This window comes from Gadus morhua, chromosome 15 (genome assembly GCF_902167405.1).
Source record: "Gadus morhua chromosome 15, gadMor3.0, whole genome shotgun sequence".
In the NCBI taxonomy this organism is placed as follows: Eukaryota; Metazoa; Chordata; class Actinopteri; order Gadiformes; family Gadidae; genus Gadus; species Gadus morhua.
Genome location: NC_044062.1, coordinates 3,939,139 through 3,962,914, shown reverse-complemented (window position 1 = coordinate 3,962,914; position 23,776 = coordinate 3,939,139). Strand labels below are relative to the sequence as shown.

At 49.3% G+C, this 23,776-nt stretch overlaps 1 protein-coding gene across 4 annotated transcripts in view; it reads right to left on the bottom strand.

The window, feature by feature from the left end:
* Window positions 1-4,130: 4,130 nt before the first annotated feature.
* Window positions 4,131-23,776, bottom strand: part of adgrb3 (adhesion G protein-coupled receptor B3) — a 109,206-nt gene continuing 89,560 nt past the window's right edge. For 2 of the 4 annotated variants that reach the window (XM_030378511.1, XM_030378512.1), the window contains exons 20-32: window positions 18,880-19,030; window positions 16,730-16,799; window positions 15,959-16,025; window positions 15,113-15,216; window positions 14,506-14,604; window positions 13,343-13,514; window positions 12,906-13,001; window positions 12,082-12,121; window positions 9,141-9,862; window positions 8,097-8,132; window positions 7,086-7,190; window positions 6,043-6,060; window positions 4,131-5,369 (exon numbers count right to left, since the gene is read on the bottom strand). In XM_030378511.1, coding sequence (XP_030234371.1) covers window positions 5,178-5,369; window positions 6,043-6,060; window positions 7,086-7,190; window positions 8,097-8,132; window positions 9,141-9,862; window positions 12,082-12,121; window positions 12,906-13,001; window positions 13,343-13,514; window positions 14,506-14,604; window positions 15,113-15,216; window positions 15,959-16,025; window positions 16,730-16,799; window positions 18,880-19,030 — 1,872 coding nt within the window. In that variant the 3' untranslated portion in view covers window positions 4,131-5,177. The remainder of the gene's footprint in view (window positions 5,370-6,042; window positions 6,061-7,085; window positions 7,191-8,096; window positions 8,133-9,140; window positions 9,863-12,081; window positions 12,122-12,905; window positions 13,002-13,342; window positions 13,515-14,505; window positions 14,605-15,112; window positions 15,217-15,958; window positions 16,026-16,729; window positions 16,800-18,879; window positions 19,031-23,776) is intronic. The other 2 variants (XM_030378513.1, XM_030378514.1) reach the window with 2 other exon arrangements.

Sequence of the window (23,776 nt, the reverse complement as noted above, 5' to 3'; positions counted from 1 at the left end):
CACTGTGGGGGCCCAAGGGACCCATCGCAGTCGTCGTCCTCCAGCCCCCAACCTAACTCCAATGACAAGCTTTTTGGCCGTGTCCACTTGTCAACATGTCCCAGTTCAGTTTCCCAACCACCGAGATGGGGCCAGGAGTGATAACAAGAGACACTCTGGAGCTGGGTAACACAGCCATGTCCATGGAGGAACCAAACTACATTGACAGAAAGACGCTCATGACCGTACGTTACAAAAATATAAAGGGATCGGTTAGGCTTTACTTTAGTGTCCTGTAGCTGGGGTAGGTGCATAATTAATGTAACAGGATGCACTTAATGTGTAATGAAGTTATGGAACAGCACGTAACACACTGTGGTTATGGAAAGGGGTAAGGGTAGGGTTAAGGTTAGGGCTAGGCTGTTCCATGATTTAATATCAAGTACATGCTGTACATGCTTATTACATGTGTATATAAGTACACTGGGACAAGGTTCCAGTGTACTGTAGGTATCTATTGGAAAATGTAGTAAAAAGAGCAAAAGGCCAAGCACAGAAAAATAAAAATGTAAGGCTAATATACATAAAAATTAGTTCAAATACAAATACAAAAAAAAAAGAAAGTTTGCTCCCTCCCAGTTAATATATACGCAAGTTTCGTCTGAAACTTGGAATAATTCATATCTGAGTTGGGTCGTTCCCCCTCAAAGAGCCCAGCAAAACACATTAGGGGAGTGTCAGCAAGGTGTCACGCAGGGCAGGGGAATGTTCTTCAAACCCTCCAGTAATGTATAGGAGGACCACGCTCCATGTACATTCACCCCGCTGTGAAGAGGAACAGGCAAACAAGCCCTTGGGACAGCGGCCGGAGCCTCGTTCCCTCCGTGACCCTCTGATTTCATACTTCACTGAAGTTAGGCAGGCGAAAAATTGAATTTGCCTTCAGTCGTCCCGTCGAGTAAGCCTTGTTCCAAAGTGAAGCAGATACAAGGAATCCATTGATACCGCTCAATTATATTAGACAAAGGTCAAGCATCTCTTTCACATTTGCATATCCGGAGATCATGATTGCTTTTTTGTTTAAACACTTATTCAGAAATACTTTGTGATTTTTCTAACTCAATGGATTCAGGGACAGTTGAAAGTGAGTCACCCGAGATTAGGCTGTTACCGTGCTGATGGCCGTCGGATGACTTATCTCGCGGTATCGTGACAGCGGTTAATAGGGAATTCACCACGTTCCATCAACTCTCGCGAGGCCTAGGAGCATACTAATTCCAAATGGAGGAGAATATTATCGGAACCAATCCGGTTTTGCCCATTAAAAAGAAACACAATTGATGTCTAGTGTTCATGGACGAAGAACTCATTCTCACTTCTGTAATGAGATGTCAAGAGTTTGTGTAATTTGCAAGATATTAAAAATACATTTTGTTGTCCCCCAGTGAAACGATTGCTGTTTCCATTTGGGCATTAGTAAGCAATCTTTATATGAGAGAACTCATTCAATGGTATGACGCATGATGCCAAAAACAATAAATGAGTAGCTGAGATGCCTTTTAAACAAGTTTTACACGCTTGACCGACTCATAATTTGTCTTTAGATTCTGATGAAGATGTAGCTGAAAGCGTTAAAATGGAGTTTGTTTCTGTCAAAGGCTTTAGGCAATAGCTTGAATTTGGTATTCAGGCTATTCAATCATAAACTGTATGGAGCCAAATTTACCACAGCTTAAGTCTCAAATGGTCAATAACACTGTTCATAGGCCTAGAAATTAAGACAGAAGGGATTAAACCGTTTTTAAATGCATTTGTTTTTATTTAAAGGCCTGGTGGAAACATTTCTTTGGTATGTTGAACATGCTGAATTACATTGTTAACTTTAAAGTGCTTTTAAGAGCCTAATGCGATTTTAATAAGACTATAAACTGCATTTCCGTACTCTATTTATGCCACCCTTGCGTGTATCATTGCACATTAAATATAATAAGCCCCGTTTGGTGAGCACCCATACTGTAATATCGACAGATTGTTGCTTTAAAGAGTGCTTACACCAGACAGTGTTTTTCTGGCTCTTTGCCACAGTATATATTTGCTGTTTGGTAGACTTCCTTAAAGGGCCCCTATCTATGGTGTGAGCTTCATTAGCCATTTCAAGCCGTTTGAAAGACTGCCTTTTGCTGTGCCTTAGTGACAACACCAGTGGGAGTTTCCACCTAGAAGTAAGATTTATTATATATGATGACTGTAGCCAACATTAGCTACAATCCACTGGAGATATTGGTAGACGGATTTATCAAGCATACATCTAGGTGGACACGCCCACTTGTGATGTCACGAAGGCACAGTGAGGGCCAGTTATTTAAACGGCTTGGAATGGCTAAGCACACTCACAGCTGGGGGTAAAATAGGGGACTTTAACCAAAGCGGCTTACAATAACATGAATGACTGCATAAGTGAATGCATGCATATTGAACTAATCCTGCTCCAAACCTACTCATAACCTGATCTTGAGTATTGGTTGAATGTGTGTTACCTGTGTTTAGTCTTACTGTTCACGTGTGGTCCATGTATTGAAATTCCCTAGTTCCTGCCCCAGTTTGTCGGTTTCTGGTTGGTTGTTAAGTTTCTGGCTGTCACATGTTTCCATGAAGTAAAACTTCCTTTCACACCTTCTCCGTCTCTGATCTCAGCATCTGCTTTCCCCATTCCCTGCACACACGGTGACACAAGTGCTGGAATGCTGGAGCGTCCCAGATGATGTCACACTTCCAATAATCAATAACCGAATTAATGCGACCAACAATACATTTTCACGTTCATGGTTTATCTATCGTGATCTTATACTGAGATGATAAGGAAACAATCAAAGGCAGCGGAGCAGCAGTTTGTCAAACGAAGTCCCCCATGTGCTTTCTGCAAAAAACGCTGCTAGGACAAAGCTCTTTACGAGGCAGTCAGCCATAATTCATTTAATTACGACTGGCTGTCGGCATTGTTATGCTCTGTCAATTGTCCCTGCGTCTGCCCGTACATCGGCAGCTCAAGATGTACATTATAATATGATAGTCTCCCGCCGTCCCTCCCACTACACACACACACACACACAGACAGACACACACACACACACCCGCGCCTGTGATACCATGGCGACCGCGCCGCAGCCGACATCATGTGGGCTGCGGGGAGAGGAGAAAGGAGAGTCATGCACAATTTCTGGCTGGCAGCCACGCCTCTTAACTGGCCGCTTTAAGCTGATGCAGTCACACCGCTCCCTCTATCTCCCTATCACTCTCTCTCGCTCTACGGACCTGGGACCGGCGTCCCCTCATCCTGAGGGCCGCGCATTGTGGTGCTCACACACACTACACACACACACACACACACACACACACACACACACACACACACACACACACACACACACACACACACACACACACAGAAACACAGACACACACACAGACAGACACACCTCCACTGCTATCTCCTGCCGCTCCCAAATCTTGACTGATCTTATCCAGTCAAACTTTTGCAGAAACACACACACACACACACAGATGCACAGACACACACACACACACACACACACACACACACAGATGCACAGACACACACACACACAGACACACCAAAAGCTCGAAAACCCATTAGAGAGCGAAAGTTCTTCCCCAGCAAAGTATAGAAATCTGATATGGAGGTTGGTGTGTGTTTGTGTGTGTGTGTGTCCGTGTGTGTGTGTGTGTGGGGTGTAGATGTGTGAAAGGGAGTCTGGCAGTGCACTAGCTTTCAGAGTTCAGCTTTGCCTTAAATGATAGCAGAGATGGCTCCTTCTTCACCTGAAGCTGACATTTATCAGAGCCCAGGGGTGGTTGTTGAGGTGCTGGATAAATGGAACCAACTATTCTCTCTCCGTCTCTCATAATTGACTTAAAACAGTCCAGCGCATTTTATACCAAGAAGACCGAGGGACATTTCTGGGCAGCTATCTCCGAGATAGGGCAGTTACTTCAGAGTGGCAGGAGTTGAAGTGAAGTGCAAGTAATTTGAAAAATAGATTCCTGGAAGGGTCATATGATGAGATGGAATTGATTTTGTAGGTGAGAAAAAAGTGAACCGGAACCACATAAACTTGACACAACCGCTGAAGCAGTACGAACATATTTCCTCTTTTATTTACATTCCTTTTCAAATGTTAACATTTTTCGCTAGAACTCTGATCAGGTTGGCATTTTTCTTTTCTCATTAAAATAAATTGGCACGAGTAAAACATATGTAGACAAAATTTTATTTACACCATACAACGTTTTGTTTTTAAATATTTTATACAGCTGCAGATGAGTGAGCCTGCCTGGGGGTCCTTGAAGCAGATTCTGCAGTATTAAAGTTGTGAAATATATTATTTATATAAAAGTGAGTATTATCTTTATTGCATTTAAAGCAATGAAGAATGTAGCTTGACAAACATTCATTTTTAATATGACGAAGAAAAAATCCCTCTTTGCCGTCCATGTTTTTTATATTATAAAGTAAAAAGTGTAGTAATGGCCAAACAGACTGTTATAAACTCTTTAAAAACCTGCATAAATATATACATTGTGCTTCCGGGTCGAGCGTTTTCGGAAATCAAAGCTGGACCCGACGAAGCTGGGACGACATGGCATGTCAGTTACTTTTTCGAGGTTGTTTCGTCGAACGCGAGATTTACCTTTTTTTTTTTTTTTGTTCCTTTTTTTTTGTTGCCAATTTTTTTCCTCAACAGATATTTTTGAAACACGTGATGGTAAATATTGTACACCAGGCTTCCCCCCACACTAAGTACACTAGTGAGAATACAAAAAGTAACACTGATGGAGTTCCCCCCCCCACATTCCCCCACCGTCTCCCATGTTGTTGTTCTTCGCTTCCTCGTCTCCTTCCTCCTCCTCCTCCTCCTCTTCCTCTCCACCGGTATTGGCACATAATGTCTCCGCCGCGCTCCTTATAATCCAGATATGTACGCCAAGGCTGTTTTCAAAAAGTCAGTTGCTTTTTTTTCAGTGCAAAATACATCCTCTCCCTGCCACCCCTCCCCCCCTCCCCCCCTCTCCCCCCCTCTCTCTCCCTGCCCCCCCCCCATCTCCCTCTCCCTCCACTAGACCTCCGTCTGGAAGTCCCCCTCTTGGACCTCCAGGGGCAGGTTCACACACTTCTCCCACTAGACCTCCGTCTGGAAGTCCCCCTCTTGGACCTCCAGGGGCAGGTTCACACACTTCTCCCACTCGGCCGCAGTCATCTCCAGGGAGGCCTTGGCGCCGGGCTCCAGGACACTCATGGTGGCGTAGTTCTGGTACTCGCAGGCCGGGTTGTAGCTCTCCCACGGGTTCTTGTTTGGCATTGTCTTGGTGTCCTGTAGACGAGACGGGGCGACGGGGACGGGGGACGGGGACGGGGACGGGGACGGGGGACGGGGGGGGTTAAGGGGGAGGTTAGTTGCGCTGCGTCTTGTGGAGCCTCCCTGGTGCCCAACATGAGTCCGGACATCGGGTACTATGTTAACATCCACGCCGGCGGCTGGGTGTGTGTGTGTTTGTGTGTGTGTGTGTGTGGGTGCGTATGTGTGGGTGGGGGCGGGGCAGGGATGTGTGTGTGTGTGCGTGAGGGGGGGATGTGTGTGTGTGTGGGTGGGGGGGAGGGATGTGTGTGTGTGTGTGTGTGTGTGTGTGTGTGTGTGTGTGTGTGTGTGTACTTCATGATGTGGGAAGCTTTCAGCACCATTTGCAAGAAAAGAGCTCATAGAAATGTATCGATGTGTTCTCTGTGAAAATGTACTTTACTGTATTGATTCTTACTATATGAGGCTCTTTTGCCAATAGTCACCACATTATATATATATATATATATATATATATATATATATATATATATATATATACACTGTATGATAGATCAAATGATGTATGGATACATGGCTCACATTAAACAGTTGGCCCTCGATCCCAGTCAAAGACACGGTGGGAAACAAAACAGATGATTGATACAGGAATCGAGAAACCCCAGGGGAAGGAATATAAAATAGTTACCATCGTCTGCAGTGGCCTCTGCAGTGGCGAACCGGTCGGGGAAGAAAGGAAAACGGGTGAGTGAGGATCTAGCTTTTCTAACCCTTTTTCTTTTTTTTTTGTGATAAAGAAAAAGAAAAAGTCCTGCCGGTGGTAACTAAGCAACAAGCAACAAATTACACTGTGCTGTGGGGGTGATTGAAATGTGAGCAAAGGCTTGGTGCGTTGTGTCAAAAGGGGTCGATGGGGGGTGGTGGTGGTGGTGGTGGTGGTGTACTGGTAATACTAGTATACTGGTCTCGTACTGGTCCTGGAGGGCTTCGGCTAACAACGGGGGGGTTACGCGTCAAACAGAGAGAAAACGCTTCTATCTATGACAGCCCCCCCAACGGGACAGCTGGTACAGCCCCCCCCCCCCCCCCCCCCACCAACGCTCTCGCTCGCCTACCGCAGATCAGTGAAACAGACCCAAAACCCCCCAAAAGAATAGAAGAACAAATGACATCAACATCCAACTTTCAACCTTTTTAGTCTCGTCCACTGAAGACCCCCCCCCCCCCCCCCCTGGGCGTGTTTGTGCGGAGGTGGGTCGATTTGGAGAATCGTTTCGCCATGCATTCGTGGATTAATGACGGGGAAGCTGGGGGAGAAGGGGGATAAGCATGGAAATAAAAGTGCATTCATGGCCTTGCGTTGAGGGGGGGGGGGGGGGGGGTTTGGGGGGGAATGGATGCACTGGCAAGTGGATGGCCGAGAGACAGCCGCAGCCTTCTCTCTCGCTCCCTGACACCGGCCCTTGTGGAGAGGGAGGCGGGCGGGTGGGGGTGGGGGTGGGGGTGGGGTTAGGCCTGTCCCCAAAGTCCCTCCTGCCAGCTGCTGGCAAGGCCGCTAGATATAGGAGTCTTCTCTTCCACATGAATACATTAGCCGACTAACTGCTCATTTGCACAATCACACACTTGTGTCCCTGCGCCCCGGATATATATCTAAAAACAGGCTACTCGGTGATGCCGATCCGGGCTAATTGGCAGACAGCCGACCCGCCTTGGTTTCCTGTTACTCACCATGCTGCCCATATTTGGTATGTCTCGAAATCGGTCCAGGGTTTGAAATTTCTGATTCAGTTCCTGGAACAGCTCCATGTGTCTTTTCCTGGTGTGCATGACTTTCTGCAATAGCAGAAAGGGTGGGGGGTTTGTTTTGTATTGAAAGCCAATAATTTTTTACAAAACACAGTCACACACCAAACTCAATTTACTCGTGTGTTCAGTATGCTGGCGGGGCCGGTGAAAACAAATAAATATGCGCTGGCCTCTGCATATCTATAATCAAGTGGCGGTGTAAAGGAAAGCCCTCGCGTGGCCCTGTGCAAATACTGTAGGACAGCTCGCACAAGCGCTCTATCTCTGAAGGACACTACCTTATGAAGCAGCCCATCACAGGGGCTTTTACCAGAGAGGAATAAAACGCTGACAGTGGGGGGCGGCGTGCTCTGAGGAGGAGCAGGAGGGATGCATTCTGCGCTGCCAAGGAGGCGGCGCAATCACCCTCTGTCTGTTCCCTTTGGATTGCAAGTGTGCACGTTATTCTATATGCGGGAGATGTTGATTGGGGGGGGGTTTGCATCAGGAAGAAAACGCCGGAAACCTTCTCTCGGATTTTGGTTCCCGTTTATTTTTTTTATTTTTTATAGCGTTGACTTGATGTGGCAAACCGTTACAATCGAGGAAGAAATCAGTGGTAAAAAAATTAGAAGTGAAAAGTGCAAATGAATTGTTAAAGCATTCATTTTTTTTTTCTTTCAAAATAAAAAGTCCAGCGAATGCATGTATCAGATGGGAGAAAGTGTGGATGAGGGCTGCAAGACCTTTTTGGTCACTTTACAGCGTTTGCCTTTCCTTTTTAACTACTCAGCACGTCGGTAAATCTGTCTGCGTTGGTGCAATGCGACTCTAATAAGCTTAAGTGCAACGAAAAAGTAATGGTAAATCAAACGGCAAACATAAAGGCAACACCAGGGCTCCCTACTGTGTGAACAGGGTGAACGCTTGGACACAAAGCCCTCGACCACCTACCTCAAAGTCCAGGTCCGAGTACCGAGACTTCCTTCTCTGTAAAGGAATAGGTACAGGAACATGATGCTAGTTGGATTCTGACTGGCTGATGCATGCACCAACACTCACACTCAAACAATGCACACTAAAGTGTGTATTGTAAATAACATGGTCCAAAAAGACAATATATCAACAATGAACCATCACACTTCTAAAAGTAGGCCTATAGACTAATGAAATAATTCATGCCCAACAGTAGGACTATAGTCCTACATTCATTCATTCACGTCTATCATTAAAGGCACCCAGTGCAACTTTCGAGGCTTAAAAATAAACATTCAATTTCTAGTCTCTTTTACACGTAGTAAGTTTCAATAACTCCATACCATTGCATACCGACATTCAAGCAGCAAAGATGAGACGTCGTTGTGTGGTGAGAACTGATAGAAAATCGATAACAACAACAATGCCGCCATTTTCTTTATTTTTTGTAACCTACAATAAATAAAGCAGGCTTCCAGTCAATGGAAAAATGGCTTCTCCCCACCGGCGATTGTTGTTGTTTACGATTTTCTATCAGTTCTCACCACACAGCGACGTCTCATCTTTGCTCCTTGAATGTCGATATGTAATGGTATGGAGTTATTGAAACTTACTACGTGTAAAAAAGACTAGAAATTGAATGTTTAATTTTCATTGAATGTTTACATAAAGTTGCACCGGGTGCCTTTAAGCTTATCGGCCTATATCCATTCATTCACATGCCTGTGTTATTGCATATCTTCCTATATTCATTCATTCAATAGCCGATGTAACAGAAAGCATATCGTACTAAGCATGTCGTGGTCAATTTTCGTCACGGTCAGCAAACAGTACTAACTCATAAGTCCAAGTCTAACACTGATCATACTGTTCTAAATGCAGGCATTCAAACAGACTCAAACAGTCACCGTACACTGCTAAATCCACTCACTCACATCTGCAACCCCTCAGCCCTAAATTCATCCACTCACAAACGCCAATCACCAGATCCCCCCCCCCCCCCCCCCCCCGCGTCCCCCTCACCTCCAGGGAGCTCATGGAGATGGTGGAGCCCGTCTCGCTGCGCGACAGCCCGCCGCTCTCCTCCATCTCCGCCAGGAAGTTCTTGACGGCGGTGCGCGGCTCGAAGGGCAGGGTCTGCATGTGCTCCGGGGGTCCGGGGTACTGCTGCTGCTGCTGCTGCTGCTCCAGCCCGAGGCCCAGGTGCTCCATGGCCGCCGCGCTCATGCCGCCAAAGTCGGGGCTCATCTTGTAGTGCATGAGCCGGTCGTGGGACAGTGTCTCCATGCCCATGCCCATCTTACAGTCGTCCTTCAGCAGCGTGGGCACGTTGCCCACCGAGGCTCCGCCCCCGCCCCCGCCGCCGCCGCCGCCGCCCCCCGCCCGCGGCATCACGATATAGTCCGTCTCCATCATCTGGCCGTCCATGTCGCGGCCGCTCATGTCCTGCTCGCCGTGGCGCATGGCGTCGTCCGTGCACAGGTAGACCGCGCGACGCATGTCTCCGCCAAGGCCGCCGCCGCCGTCGCCCAGCTCGCCGCCGGCCATGCCCACGCCCATGGGCATGTGCAGCGCCGAGGGCTGGATGATGACCTTGGACATGATGTTGCCCGGCAGCGTGGAGTAGTTGAGGCCCTCGGAGGCCTTCTGCTGCTGCTCCTCCTCCTCCTCGTCGTTCAGGGAGATGCGGGACAGCGTGCCTGTGATGGTGGCCGCGCGGCACGAGCCCATGTCTTTGTGGAGCGCTGTGAGGGGGGTGGGGGTGGGGGGGGGGGGTTAGAGGGGTGTTCTTGTACCCACAGTGGGGGTGCCCTGGTCGGGTCGAGCCGCGACGTGCGGGATCCGAACGGAGCCGGAATAGTTCCACGTTAAACTTGGGTTTGACTTTGCGCTTGTTTTTCCGGGTTTCTGTCTGGTTTCTTTAGTATTTTGTTATATTTTTATGGATTTGACAGTATAAATTATAAATATGCCCGGTGTGTGACTTTCCATGCTGCCCGGAAGGGACTCATTCTTTGTGACTTAAAGTTGCCGGGAACTGACACAGGTCACTTTGGGTGAACACGCAATACATTTCCCTGGGCTCATTACATCGCTCTCTCTCTCTCCCTCCCTCCCTCCCTCTCTCTCCCTCTCTCTCGCTCCCTCTCTCCCTCCCCCTCTGCCCAATAGTGACACCCTTATCTCGTAATGTGGTTATGGTCACCTTGCCACCGCCAACCAAAGAAAAATCCCATTAGAAAAAAAACCTTTTACCACAAGTAGGGACTGTACCCTACGTCCGTCCCTCTTAATGTCCACCTCCCGAGTTTGGAATGAAGGGATCTATCTGCTGACAAAAAGGTCAGCGTGTAATTAGAAAAGCGCCCAAATGTAATGTTAAGATAGTTATATCCTGCTGCGTGGCCACAGCCTGGTACAGTTAGCACAGCCTGGTCAGCGGCAGCGGGAACCAGCTACCGGCTCCGTTCTCTCCTCCGTAGGGCTGAACGATTTGGGGAAATAATCCAATTGCGATTATTTCAACCAATATTGCCATTGCGATTTATCACGCTATTATTTTTTACCTCATCGTTATCAATCATTCTGTAGTATAACCAACACAACTTTGGAAGCAGTCAACATATAAACGGCTCTTTCCTTTAGGCCAGGCCGATGTGTTGAGATGAATTGATGCATGAACTGATATTATAACATCTTTATTTAACTATTGATTTGTAAAAGGAAAATAGATGCAAATCTTACTGATCTCCAGTCAGTAACAGTAACAGTTAAAAAAAAGATATATATATATATTTTTTTATTTATTTTAATCGCACCCTTTGCGATCTGCATAACGCGTTCTATCACATGGTGGTGGTGTCGGTTTGAATTCGGTGAATCGTCCAGCCCTGTGTGTTCCCAGGCTGACGGGGCCTGCTGTAACACCCTCTGAAGAGGCTCCACAACACGCGCTCTCAAGTGTGTGACTGAGCACGCAAGCCTCTCTGAGCGGCGCAATCACATCACTGCAAAGTAAGTACTCCGTGATCACAGCCTCTTCCTATTAGGATGATTCCACCAAAACGATAACCGTCCGTCCGTCCGTCTGTCCGTCCTTTCGGTGGCCTCTCCATCTCCTTGCGCTGCAACTATCCTCACACACACACCCGGCTTCACGTCCACCACGGGGGGGGGGGGGGGGGCTATACCTGCGGGCCCTGGGGCCTTACCCGGGCTGTGGTTCTCAGACCTGAGAGCGAGTAATGAACGAGCCTGTTCAGCTCCTTGCCGGCCCCTGGCTTAAATAGGCCCTCGCAGCCCCTCGCTGGGGCCCTTACTTAAAAAAAAATAAAAAATCATATAAACGTCTCCACATCCTTAGCGTTAATTAAAACATGCGCTCGTTAATAAGTAATTGATGTGGCCCGAAGGGATGGAAGCCTAGGCGTCGCAGGGACCACCCAACGAAATACCTTCCTGCCGCTGAATAATTGAAGGAATACCAGAGAAAAATAAAAGATTGCTTCAAGTATTCTGCCCGCTTGGGTCACTCAGAAATGTATGTTTTAATAATAAAAAAAAAAAAGAAGAAAAATCACGATTCAAAAAGCGTCGCTGTTATACGGTGTGAAAAAAAAGACAAGGAAGCTATTTCTATTCAGACGTCCTCTGCTCGGCGTCCACAGGGCAGGTGAACCCCAGGCCCCGGCAGTCAATTCAATTTGCCGTTTCCAATTCCGCCCGGGCGCCACAGTGCGCGAGTTAAGTGCACACGCTAGCGCTGCTAGTGTACCCCGCTCGCTTTTTGGGAAAAACAAGAAAAAGTCTGTGGCTCTGACAACGGAGCAAAACCCAGCGGTGGTTACGCAACGGCTCCCTGGTCTGACGGGTGGCCCGGGGGGGTGTCTGCTGCAGCAGCACACACCCCCCCGGGCCACCCGTCAGACCAGGGGGGGACCGACGGAGGGAGGGCAGTCCTTACCTGATCGGCAGGCGATGTCCACGTCCTTCTCAAAGTCCGTCTGTAGGGGGGACAACGCAGACCGACCGTCAGCAGCCATTTAAATGACTAGACGTATAATCAAGTGCTAACTCCATTACATTGATATGAAACCATGAAATAAAGAGCGGGATTGATTTTACATTCCGTAAAAGGACAATATTCATCTTCTGCTCAGTTATCAATATGCAAACTCAATCCATTTTCATGCAAAATAATTCAGGGGTTCGGTATTGCTGACTGTCGACTGGGAGTATTTCTTTTGAAAAAAAAAAACAAACCACCTGTAGGAGGATGCTGCTAATGGCTGTATTAAACCAGGCGACCCCGACACTATTATGCAACACTGAAAACCATTTGCAATATATTGCAAATGGAGGAGCATTACAGATATTAAGGGCAGAGTAGCGTCGAAACGATGAGCCAGCGACATTGCGCTGGAGTTAGCCGGAGATCGTATTGCATTTTAAAGGTCAGGCCCAGCCCTGTTCTCCTATAAGGGCCGTAGTATACACGACAGGCACATGAAATCGGCACGACGCAGACACTAAACCTAATGAATGTACTTGTTGAGTTTTGAGCCCTTGTTAAACAATGTTTAAGCTGCGACTGGCGTTTCAGTCGAACCAAATCATACCAGCGAACGCTGAACCCAAATCAAATCCATACCATAAGGAAATGATACAACAAACAATAACAGAGCTGAAGCAGGTGTGGGCGTGTGTGTACATTAAGCACGGTACATATTCATGGAGCACGCCCACGCCTGTTGCAATTAAAAGATAAGAAGGGATAGCTCCGCCCACCATAATCTGAGCGTGCCCGTTGGGGAAGGTTCCGGTGGCGTCGGCGTTCATCGGATCCTGGCAGTTTCGAAGACGACACCTGAACGCATCTTGTACCTAGCGGCGAGGGAACAACGGCTCTTTAGTGTCACACATGCACACATAAACACACACACATATAACATATGCAATGGCGATTCACATTTATGTAATCAAGGTCGATCTTAGTGCAGTGGGATGTGCAGGTTGTTTAATTCCCTGCAGTCTTCCCGTTGTGCAGAGCGCAGACATGCCTCGCAACTGTGCGCCGTGGCAGCGTTACGCAACTAAAACGTAACAAATAAACCAAACTTTGCAGGCCAGCGACTCGACGGAGAGAGCGGCGGTTTATGGCGCGGCCGCGGACACATCCGTGACGCGCGGGCGCCTCGGGATACGCGAACGCAGGGACGGGTCACCTCTCTGCGCAGGATGCAGTGGACCATGACGATGACCAGGCCCTGCAGAGAGTCGAACACGGCGAAGAGGATCTGGAACAGGATGGAGCGCTTGTCCGTCATGGCGAGCACGGCCGACATCCAGGTGAGCGCCAGCAGGGGCAGCACCACGCAGGAGCTCCACAGAGACGCCCTGCCGAGGAGAGGACGCAGTCAGGGCGGAGGAGGAGGAGAGGGAGGAAGAGGAGGAGAGGACGCAGTCAGGGCGGAGGAGGAGGAGGAGGAGGAGAGGGAGGAGAGGACGCAGTCAAGGCGGGGGAGGTGGAGGAGGAGGAGAGGACGCAGTCAGGGTGGAGGAAGAGGAGGAGGAGGAGGAGAGGGAGGAAGAGGAGGAGAGGACGCAGTCAGGGCGGAGGAGAGGGAGGAGAGGACGCAGTCAGGGAGGAGGAGGAGGAGGAGGAGAGGGAGGAGAGGACGCAGTCAGGGCAGAGGAGGAGGAGGAGGAGGAAGAGAGGGAGGATGAGGAGGAGGAGGAAGAGAGGGAGGAGGAGGAGGAGGAGGAGGAGAGGACGCGGCGTCAGGGCGGAGGAGGAGGAGGAGGAGGAAGAGGAGGAGGAGTGGACGCAGCGTCAGGGCGGAGGAGGAGAGGGAGGAGGAGGAAGAGGAGGAGGAGGAAGAGGAGGAGGAGGAAGAGAGGGAGGGGAAAGAGGAGGAGGAAGAGGAGGAGGAAGAGGAAGAGAGGGAGGGGAAAGAGGGAAGTAAGGTCGCTCAGCTGGAACGGAGGACTGCTCAGAGGAAGTGAAGGGAGGAGGAAAAGGTGTGAAATGTTGTTTTTGTTCACGCTTTAAAAAAAACGGCATCAACAAAAGTGTGGATTAGTGAGAGGTTCAGGTTCTCCACGTGGACACGTGAACGAAACTCGAAAGGATATGTGCTTCGGAGCCGGAATCTTGGAAGGTTAGGGAAGGTTGCTATGGAGGGAGGGGGGAGGGGGGGAGGGGGGAGGGGGGGGGGATTCTCTGAGTCACTCTGACCCCGCCCTCACAAGCCCGGTGATGCATCGGACCACACCTCGCGGTGCGGTATCGATAGATGGCGCCCCCCTCCCCCTCCCCCCCCCCCCCCCCCCCCCCCCCCCCCTCCTCCGGGCTTATCCATCAACACCCATCCCCCCCCCCACTCACATGGCGTTGCTGGCGGTAGTGGCGGAGAGCGCCGTGGTCGACACCACACCGCACTTGGCGCACTTCAGCGTGAGGCCCGTGTGCGGCTCGCTCATCTGTCTGCGGAGACACAAGGGAGAGACACGCGCTGGAACAGAGAGCACTGTAGGACGGCGTGAACACAGCCCCCCCCCCCCACCCCCGTCCCCCCCCCCCCCCACCCCCGCCCCCGACGACCATTGGCCCGCTACGGCTACGCCCCCACGAGCAGCGGCGGTACCCCAGCGGAGGGCGCGGGGCGACCGTGTAAGACGTGCTCCTCCTCTCCGTCGTCCTTCTCGTCCTCCTATTCATCTTGGACTGATTCTGCCAAGAGGGAACCCGAACGCCACGCAGCTCCCCGGGGGGCCGCCGTGACCCCTTTATGTTTATACTTCTAATTTCCTCGCGTGCAAGCGCGGGGGCCCCGAGAGGACGGGGATGTGGGCGGGGCCGGATTTCCATCCGTTAGAGGAAATCAAAGGATGTGTGTGTTTTTACTCGTGGGGGTTAGACGTACAGAACATACATATGTATATATGTGTGAGACGGTGTGTGGGGAAGAAAAGGAAATGAAAGGAGTACTAACTGCAGGGTGCTGTCATACCCTGCCCGGTGCTTCAGTTTCTTGTCCAGGATGCCATCTCTGGACACCAGTTTATTAAACACCAGTATGCCGATCACCATGTTGACCTACGGGTAGGGGGGGGGGGGGGGGGGGGGGGGAGAGAGAGAGAGAGAGAGAGAGAGAGAGAGAGAGAGAGAGAGAGAGAGAGAGAGAGAGAGAGAGAGAGAGAGAGAGAGAGAGAGAGAGAGAGAGAGAGAGAGAGAGAGAGAGAGAGAGAGAGAGAGAGAGAGAGAGAGCAGGGGATCATCAAAGCATTACCCTTTACAGTGTAATATTTCTGCAGAGAGAAGGTGCTAGAACATTGATTTTATTAGCTCGCAGTTATCCCTCTTTTTCTCGGGCGCTTTTCCGGGTTTTTAATCTTCATTGAGATTTATCTCCAGGTCTATGTTGCATCTCCCTTCTCGCCGTTGAGGTTTATGGAATAGGTATTGCGAAGATCCTGACATCTTTCAATTGCGTCATGACAATTACACAGTGGAAGGGCCCCCGGGGGCCGTATGTGAAGATATTAACCACGTCCATAAAAGCTGATGGGGAGAATCAATCCGGGGGCTAAAAGGATTTCAGCAAAACAACGCAGGAATAGACAGAAAGGAATTCTCGGATCGACTCGTCCTAATTGGAGCCGCGTCATCCGTTTGGCTTGGAAGGGTGTTTTCTTTTGTTTTTGTTTATTCCCCCGACAACAAACAAACACGAGCATTCATTCATTTCGCGTCGTCTCTTGGTTTTGATTAAAAAAAAAAAAAAAAAAGATAAAAAAGGGGCATTTCACAATGAAGGTAAATACACGGCTATAATTACCAGAACCACGGCCGCCGCGGGCCCCACGAAGGCGTACAAGAGACCCCCTTCCAGAGACAGCCAGCAGCTGCAGAGCGGCACACAGGAACAGCAGAAAACAGTAGAAATCAGCATTTCCGTCCAGCGCGCAGGGCTGGGCGGTGCGCGCCTACAGCTGCATTCTGTCCCCCAGTACCAGGGGAGTGCTAGCATATGCTGTGGTTTAATTTCAACAAAGTTTCAACAAAATGAATGTTTTGCTACAGCAAAAAAATAAAAATACATTCAAAAAAGGTAGCGCTAAAGAGAGTTTTAAAGCATTGTTCACTCGTTTACCGTCCAGCTGTGATGCACTTCGAAATAGAGGACTGGGAGCCACCTCGCAGAGGCTGAATTTTAATTCGATGAGGCATGTGTTGATTTTTGAGGCCATTTTAAACGAGGTAGTCGTTTGCTAAAAAAAAAGGAGCTGATAAAGGCCCAATCCCATTCCTAACCCTTACCCCTTCCCCTTACCCCTCCCCCTTGTTTTGAAGGGGTAAGGGGAAGGCGTGAGGGGTAGGAATGGGATTGGGCCTAAGCATTCCTTGCGTCCCATCGTTTCTCCTTTATCTTGGGCTCCTTATTCCTGACACGGTTCAGGGTTAGCCCCAAACACACTGGAGATATTTAAGCTTTCACAGCCTGGGTTCATGAAATAAAATAGAGTGCTGGCATCCAGGGGGAGGGTAGAGACGGAACAGAACGACTCACTATTTGGGGAGGGAAAAGAGACGGAACAGACAGACTCACTATTGGGGGGTCCCATAGCCCTTCGCTTTAGTGAATCCCATCGAGACTGCGACAACCAAGGCCGGTAATCCTTTAAAAAAGAAAAAAAGCAAACAAAGACAGACAAATAAATCAACAGCCGCATTAGCCTTTCAAGATGCTTGCAAAATGGCGGATCTTCCTAAAAAGCTTAACTCGACGCAGAGTCACTACCCCTGTGTGTGATTTCGGGGAGATTGCCCGAGCGGGAGCCGCCCAGAGCCCCACAAAACCACGGTGCTAACAACGGCACACTACGACGTACCCACGCATTTCCATAACACCGGCGTCCCCGTGTTCCATCGCACAAGACGGCATTAAGGGACACCTCGCCAGAGAACGGCGACGCGATAACAAAAACAGAGAAAAAGCATAAATGCATTCGCAAAGAATACCAATAAGGGACCCCACTGTCCCGCCTTCCTACTCCCTCAGCCTTATCTATAAGACAGGGGGGGGGGGGGATTCCACTCTTTGCCCCCTCGATATGGATTTGTGCAATGGATTGTTGCGTTTCCATCCCGGCTGCCCGTGTGCCCGGAATATTAACACGTCCTCGGGCCGCTGGGGCAGGTGTCGCAGATGCAATCAGTTCCTGGAGACTCATGGCAAGGGGCCCCCCTTTGGTCATTCAGGGCCTGTCAGCTGTGTGTGTGTGTGTAGGGGGGGGGGGGGGTTGTGTAAGGGGGGTGGGGGGGGCAGCTAAAGAGAGCCTAGTGTACCCACGCAGCTCATAAATCACCATGCGGTAAACAGCCAAGGTTAACCCACTGCATCGCAGCGAGACGCGATTAGGAACACACGTATGTTCGGAAAAGGCGACGCGCCACTCTGAATGTCGGAGGCTAGCAGAAAAAGACTGCATGTTCCGACGTTAACAGCAAACACGCTCGCTAAATGCTCTGCCTCATCGTCATCCGAGCGAAAAAAACGGTTAACTCTTGATGTTCGACAGATACAGATTAGATTCTTGATCTTCCAATGATGGTTTTAATGATATTTTATCAAACGGCCTCGCCATCTGAAATTCAGGCTTTGTCTTTTTTTTCTGTTCCTTCCTCTCCAGCAAGCAGTGGCACTGCAATGAAGTGGGGAGCCTTGTTTGTTGCTAGGTAACAAGAAGAATGAGTGTGGGCTCCCTCCTAATCAAATAGATTATTTTCTATTTATTTTCTCACATATTTCTAAAATCTATAAGTCAGCCCTGTGGATAGGGTTCTCAGAGTGCATTTGAGCCACCCATTATAGGCAACTATAGAAGTTATTCGAAAGACGGTATGTTCTCCCCTGATGTGTTCCTTCCACAGATAGGAGGAGGGCGAGGAGAGAGACAGCAGGCTGGCTTCTCATTATTCTCGGTGCGAATGCTTGCTTACAGGAACATGGGATATTCATAACCCAAGGACGCTCAGACGTGTTGCACACAGAAGGAAGGTGACTCTGTGAGGTTGGTGCAGAAGGAGATAATATTGAATAAGAAGAGTAAACTAAATATGAAGCAACACTATTTACAACCCAGGACATTGCCAACTATAAATGATGCAAGTTGTGAAAGGCTAAGAGGCAATGAGAGGGCTCGAGGCTATGAAATGGGTAAGAGGCATTTTTACGTTAATCAGGATAAGTACTAACAAATAAACAATTACGTGTGTGCGTTCGTATACACGCTTTAGTGACGTGGCCGTGTACCAGATTATATTATGTTCTAACGGTGAGCTAAGAATCTGCTCTCCCTCTCTCTTTACTGGGACACACTCTGTGGTGGATCTACGACTCCCAGGCATTTCACACCATGCTTGTACATCCCACAGTTACACCCCACACTACAGATCCGAGCCGTGTCCCGCCTTGCACGGGATTCTCACCAACACGAGTGCAGCCTCCCACCATTTTAGAGCCGGCGGCCCAGACGGTTTCTCCACCTCACCCAATCGGACATCGAGTGTGGAACGCCCTGGCCTTCACCACCGACCCAAACAAGCCATCGTCACGCCACAACTTTTCAACAACCCCAATAATGAGTTTCAGACAAAGACAACAACCTGGGGTTGAAGGACGTCTTTCGCCACCGGAACAAACTCACGCCGCATAGAAAAACATAGAGAACCGGGCGCCACTGAGTCACCACTTACCCCAGCCCAGGCAGAGGAAGCGCTTGCGTATGAGCCGGGTCCGGACCTTGCCCGTCACGGCCATGTAGGACTGCCACGCCTCGGTCAGAACCCAGCAGAACGACGCCAGGAAGAAGAAGTGCAGGAAGGCCGTGGTCATCGTGCACACGCCCTGGTGGTGTCAAAAGTAACCAACACACATACACACGCACGCACGCACGCACACACACACACACACACACACACACACACACACACACACACACACACACACACACACACACACACACACACACACACACACACACACACACACACACACACACACACACACACACAGGGCAGAACAGATGAGCATCAGGGTTGGGTGTGAGTTTTCAATCAAACCTCATCCCAGTGAAGCACGGCCCTTTCCTGCATCCACCTGGTGGACAAACATCGGGACGGGCAAGAGCGTGTAATCGATACACGAGGATATTATGGCAGGCCGGTAACTATTGTAACGGGCCCGTCTAATAGCGGCCTGTGCTGTGATTCACAGACGGAGACGATAAGGTCCGTCATTAGAGACTCCCGAGGCGGAAGCGCCCCTGCTGTCATGAGTCAATCCCACCACCACAACAACAACAACAACAAATCGATGAGTCCTATCAATAGACCCCGTTAACATACTATGATTCTGCGAATAGCACAAGATTACGAATCAAACAGCAGAACGAACGCACCGCCAAGCGAAAGTAATGCGACCCAAAAGATGGCGCCGGTGGCAGAGATCTGCGCCAGCTCAGGCCGGCCCACACACACACACACACACACACACACACACACAACACCACACAGACACACGCGCCGCACGCGCGCACATACGAGACGTGGCAGTGGCGTGGCGCCCCCCCCTCCCCCCTCCCCTTCTACGGCCCTCTCTCATTAGTATGCTAGAGCGCGCACCTGGAGGCATGTGAGCCAAGGTCAATCTCTTTGCACCGGGAGGAGGCTGGCTAACCACTAGCGCCGCGCCGCTGAATCACACCACCGGGAAGCGGCAGTAGAGGCGTTTAGCCCTCCACAGCGGGGCGGGCATCTTCTTGCCTCATTAGCCGGGGTACATCACTGTTGTCCCTTCCCCGCCGCCCCCCCCTGCCACCACCTTCATTACCCCCCTCCCCTGGATAAGCGATAAGCGCCTCCCTCGAAATGGTGAACACAATTAAATAACAAAGAAGAAGACTTTTGTGAACGCGCTCCTGACGTTTGCCGTGGTTGAGAGATTAACCATTCTACTGCTGCTTCTCCTTCGTCTCATTCTCACTCTTCTTCTCATTCTCATTCTTCTTCTTCTTCTTCTTCTCCTTCTTCTTCTTCTTCTTCTTCTTCTTCTTCTTCTTCTCCTTCTTCTAATTTTCCTTCTCCTTCTCCTTCTCCTTCTTCTCCTTCTCATTTGGTTAGACTCCGAGCCTGGGTTTACAGTATGTGCAGTGTGTGTGTGAGTGGGGGGCCCCGGTGGTAATCTGAAGCGAGACTTCGCACCAGAAGAGCCGGCCATGGACCATGGAGAGTCTCTGGGCTGATCCCTGGGGCCTGTGAAGCGTGAGGCTCCTCTGTAGTACAAGCTGTGGCCCCCCGCTGGGAGACACAGCGTAAACCCTCCCCTCACCCGGCGCCCCTCACTGGGGCTGCACGTGGTCTGGTAATCCCACCCACCCGTGTCGGCTTCAGAAGGCATATCAAACGCCACCGATGCCTAAAGCGCAGAGACTTCATCGTGGCGACGTGTGGGGTTCGACGGGAGGGGGGCATAAATATATGTATTTGGATGCAGTGAAGTTTGTGTGCTTTTTCAGGTCGACTCATAATACTATGCGACCGACTTTGGGGGCAGTAGAATCGTGGTCAGGCATGAGAAGCAGTCCCCACTGCGTGGTATCACTGCAGCATGTGCATTAGTAAAATCGATGTAGAAATTATGATCTATCTGGTTGTTATAGAATGTGCTTCATGAATATTGATAACAACTCTGCTCGCTTGTGATTACAATGTGTTCCCATCGTTCGGGAATAGTTCCTATATGCTCCTCCATGCCTTCAGAGTCAGCTCTGTTATGTATGGCTACGGTGTGATAGGAAAACCATTCGGTCACGATTCCAGCGCACTGCTTCTTTTATTCATGCCAGATGCATACCACAACTTCAAATAAGTTAGCGTCGCAAAATTGAATCAAGGGCTGCGAGAAAAAATATCCTCGAACGAAGGCCTGACAATCCAAACAACTTCGAAAGACTTGTCTTATGAATTGTTTGCTCGAACACGGGTGAACGGAACCTCGACAAACCATCCTTTGCTATAAAGATCTCTGTTTTGAGGTGGAAGCTGCAGGTCCGATCTTATTACCCTGTTGCCACGACGCCGGGTGTCACTTTGGACCGCCGCCGCCCGCGGCTACACTGTCCCGAGCAACCGACAAACGCACACGCCGGTTGGGAGGTAAGCGTGGGGCGTGGCCGACGCCGCCGCCGCCGCCGCCGCAACACGGCGCTGATGTTCAGGGGGGCCGGCGTCCACCGAGGCCCGTTTGAAGCCCGCCGTGCACATTGCCCTTTTAGAATCGCAAACGCCGTAGAGATGTTAAGCTCACTGTGTCCGTATCCATGGAAACAGAGGAGCCTTGGAAAAGAGGGCCCCTTTAAGGCGTAGCGAGGTTGACACAGATAGATGCGAAAGGTAGGTTAGGTGGTTGGTTGGCACGGAAAAAAAAAAACCTTTGTAATGTGTGCTAGCCTAATAAGGGGACTACGGCATCACATTAGGGCCATAAAGTTTTTTTTTTTTATCATCCGTGGTCGTGACCCAGGAGTAGACATCTTAAATCAGATTTGGTTTTTGTTACCCCGCTGGTATAAGCTCTGCCTGCAGGGAGCTCAAACTGTGACATTGTCTAGAATATTCTCAAAGGCTTCCTTCACTTTCTTTTCCTAAATGACTGTTTAAGATGTAAAATGATGTACAAAGCAGCAGCAGCGAGCGACAGAGAGAGAGCTCAGGGGGGAGTCAAGAGAGAGAAAGTGGGTGATTTCCTGACGGTGTTATTTTAATGGTAATTTAATCAGTTAACTTTTTCATGAGGCTGATAATCACACAACCACACCATCTGTATTTTCAGAAAAAAAACATCCAGTCATAGAAATAGGGTGCATGGGGAAACAAATGTGTGAATCAAACTCCCGTCGAATAAAGATTAGACTTTGCTGTTTCGGAGCTAACATTAGTCGTGCATGGAAGATGCCATCTCATCTCATCAGAGAGGCTAGTTCTTTTTGTACGCGACAAGGTTGAGTTGTCCTTATTGCATAAACCTCCCCGGCAGATTCATCTCATTTTTTTGCATTTATTCTTGTATGCTGTGAAGTTTCCGAGATGTGGTGTGAAAACTACTTCTATCTTCTCATTACTTCTCAAGGAGGCTTGTTAGAGCTCGGGCTTCTTCACATGAATAACTAACAAACGCTCCAGCCAAGAAGGCGGTGGTCATCACAACCCCCCCAGAGACAGAGGGAGAGAGAGCGAGAGAGAGAGGAAGAGGGTAAAGCACTCTGTGAAGTGTCTATCCTCTGCACAAATTGATTTCCCTGCTACAGTTTCAATGATGGTCTCTTCTGCATTGTGTGCAACAGGTTCTTACTGTACTTTAAAGCATTGATTCTTTTTTTGGAACATAAAACACTTTTTCGTAATGGCAAACGGTGTATTTTCTTTGATTTATTATAATAGTTACCTATTATATTCATGTGTATTGCACTTTGACTATAACAACGTCATATTATATTAATGGAGGGGTATCACTAAAGGTATTATAGGATATATTCAATGCAGCAATGGGGACTTGAACTCAAGAGATGTAAGCATCTATTTTCAGGTCCATTCTTGTTGACAGTTAACTGTGGTTCTGCCAACACATCTAAGCGCACAAATATCCCACAGTGGCTTAATCAAGCGTTTCCTTTCTTACCTCCCAAAGGGAATTATATTAGGGTTCCTACCATGTACCACATCATTCCTGTCGTTAATCGCCTAAACATCAAACTGTTAATTTGAAGAAGCCTTCTGAACGGCTGTCTCTGGGAGTTAGCGTCACTGTCAGCAATCGTCCTTGGCAACACAACAAAATATTGTACTTTGGGGCATGTGTGGAGCTAGCACTTAGCATTTCATACAAAAACGAATTGAACAATAGGCAATAGGGTTCAAGCCATTATCTCTGGAAGAAGGAATTCAGTGAGAGTTATTATTTATAATAATCGTTCATTGTCTGTCTTTCCAGTTTGGCTGTACTTCTTCATGTTGCCGGTCATAAACATTAACCCCGCGAGCATCTCTTTAGGTAAGATAATGGCTTTTCTCTCCCCTACTAACAAGCCAAACCTCTGCCTCCCTTCCCATCTGTCTTGTTCTTCCGTTCCCTATAAACCAGGGTGACAGAGGACGAAGCATAACCGACGACGTGGACCGGCAGAGGTGACTCACTGCTTCACTTCCTGCTCGTAAAACGGCCTCTGCTGTCCTCGCGAGACACGGTGCAACAACACGATGCACCAGTCAACCGTTTGCATCCGCCACGGAGCCCAACGCAAGGATAAAGAACAGAGCCAATTATACAGCGCTTGTGTCAGGGAGGAAACATATGGGAACAGCGTGAAGCGCCATAGCAATTAAACCCTGGCGGGCTGGTGGATGTAGGGGGACAGTACCCGTGTGCTTCACCCCCCCCCCCCCCACGGTGACTTATACGTCACGCTATACCATCAAACGGGAATAGCACAGCATCATTGGCATGTCAGACATGGTTGGAGCGCAGGAACACAGGTAACTCATGTGTTGTGCGGTGACTAATGCGCTACTCCTACGACAGACGAGTGCCGTTTAG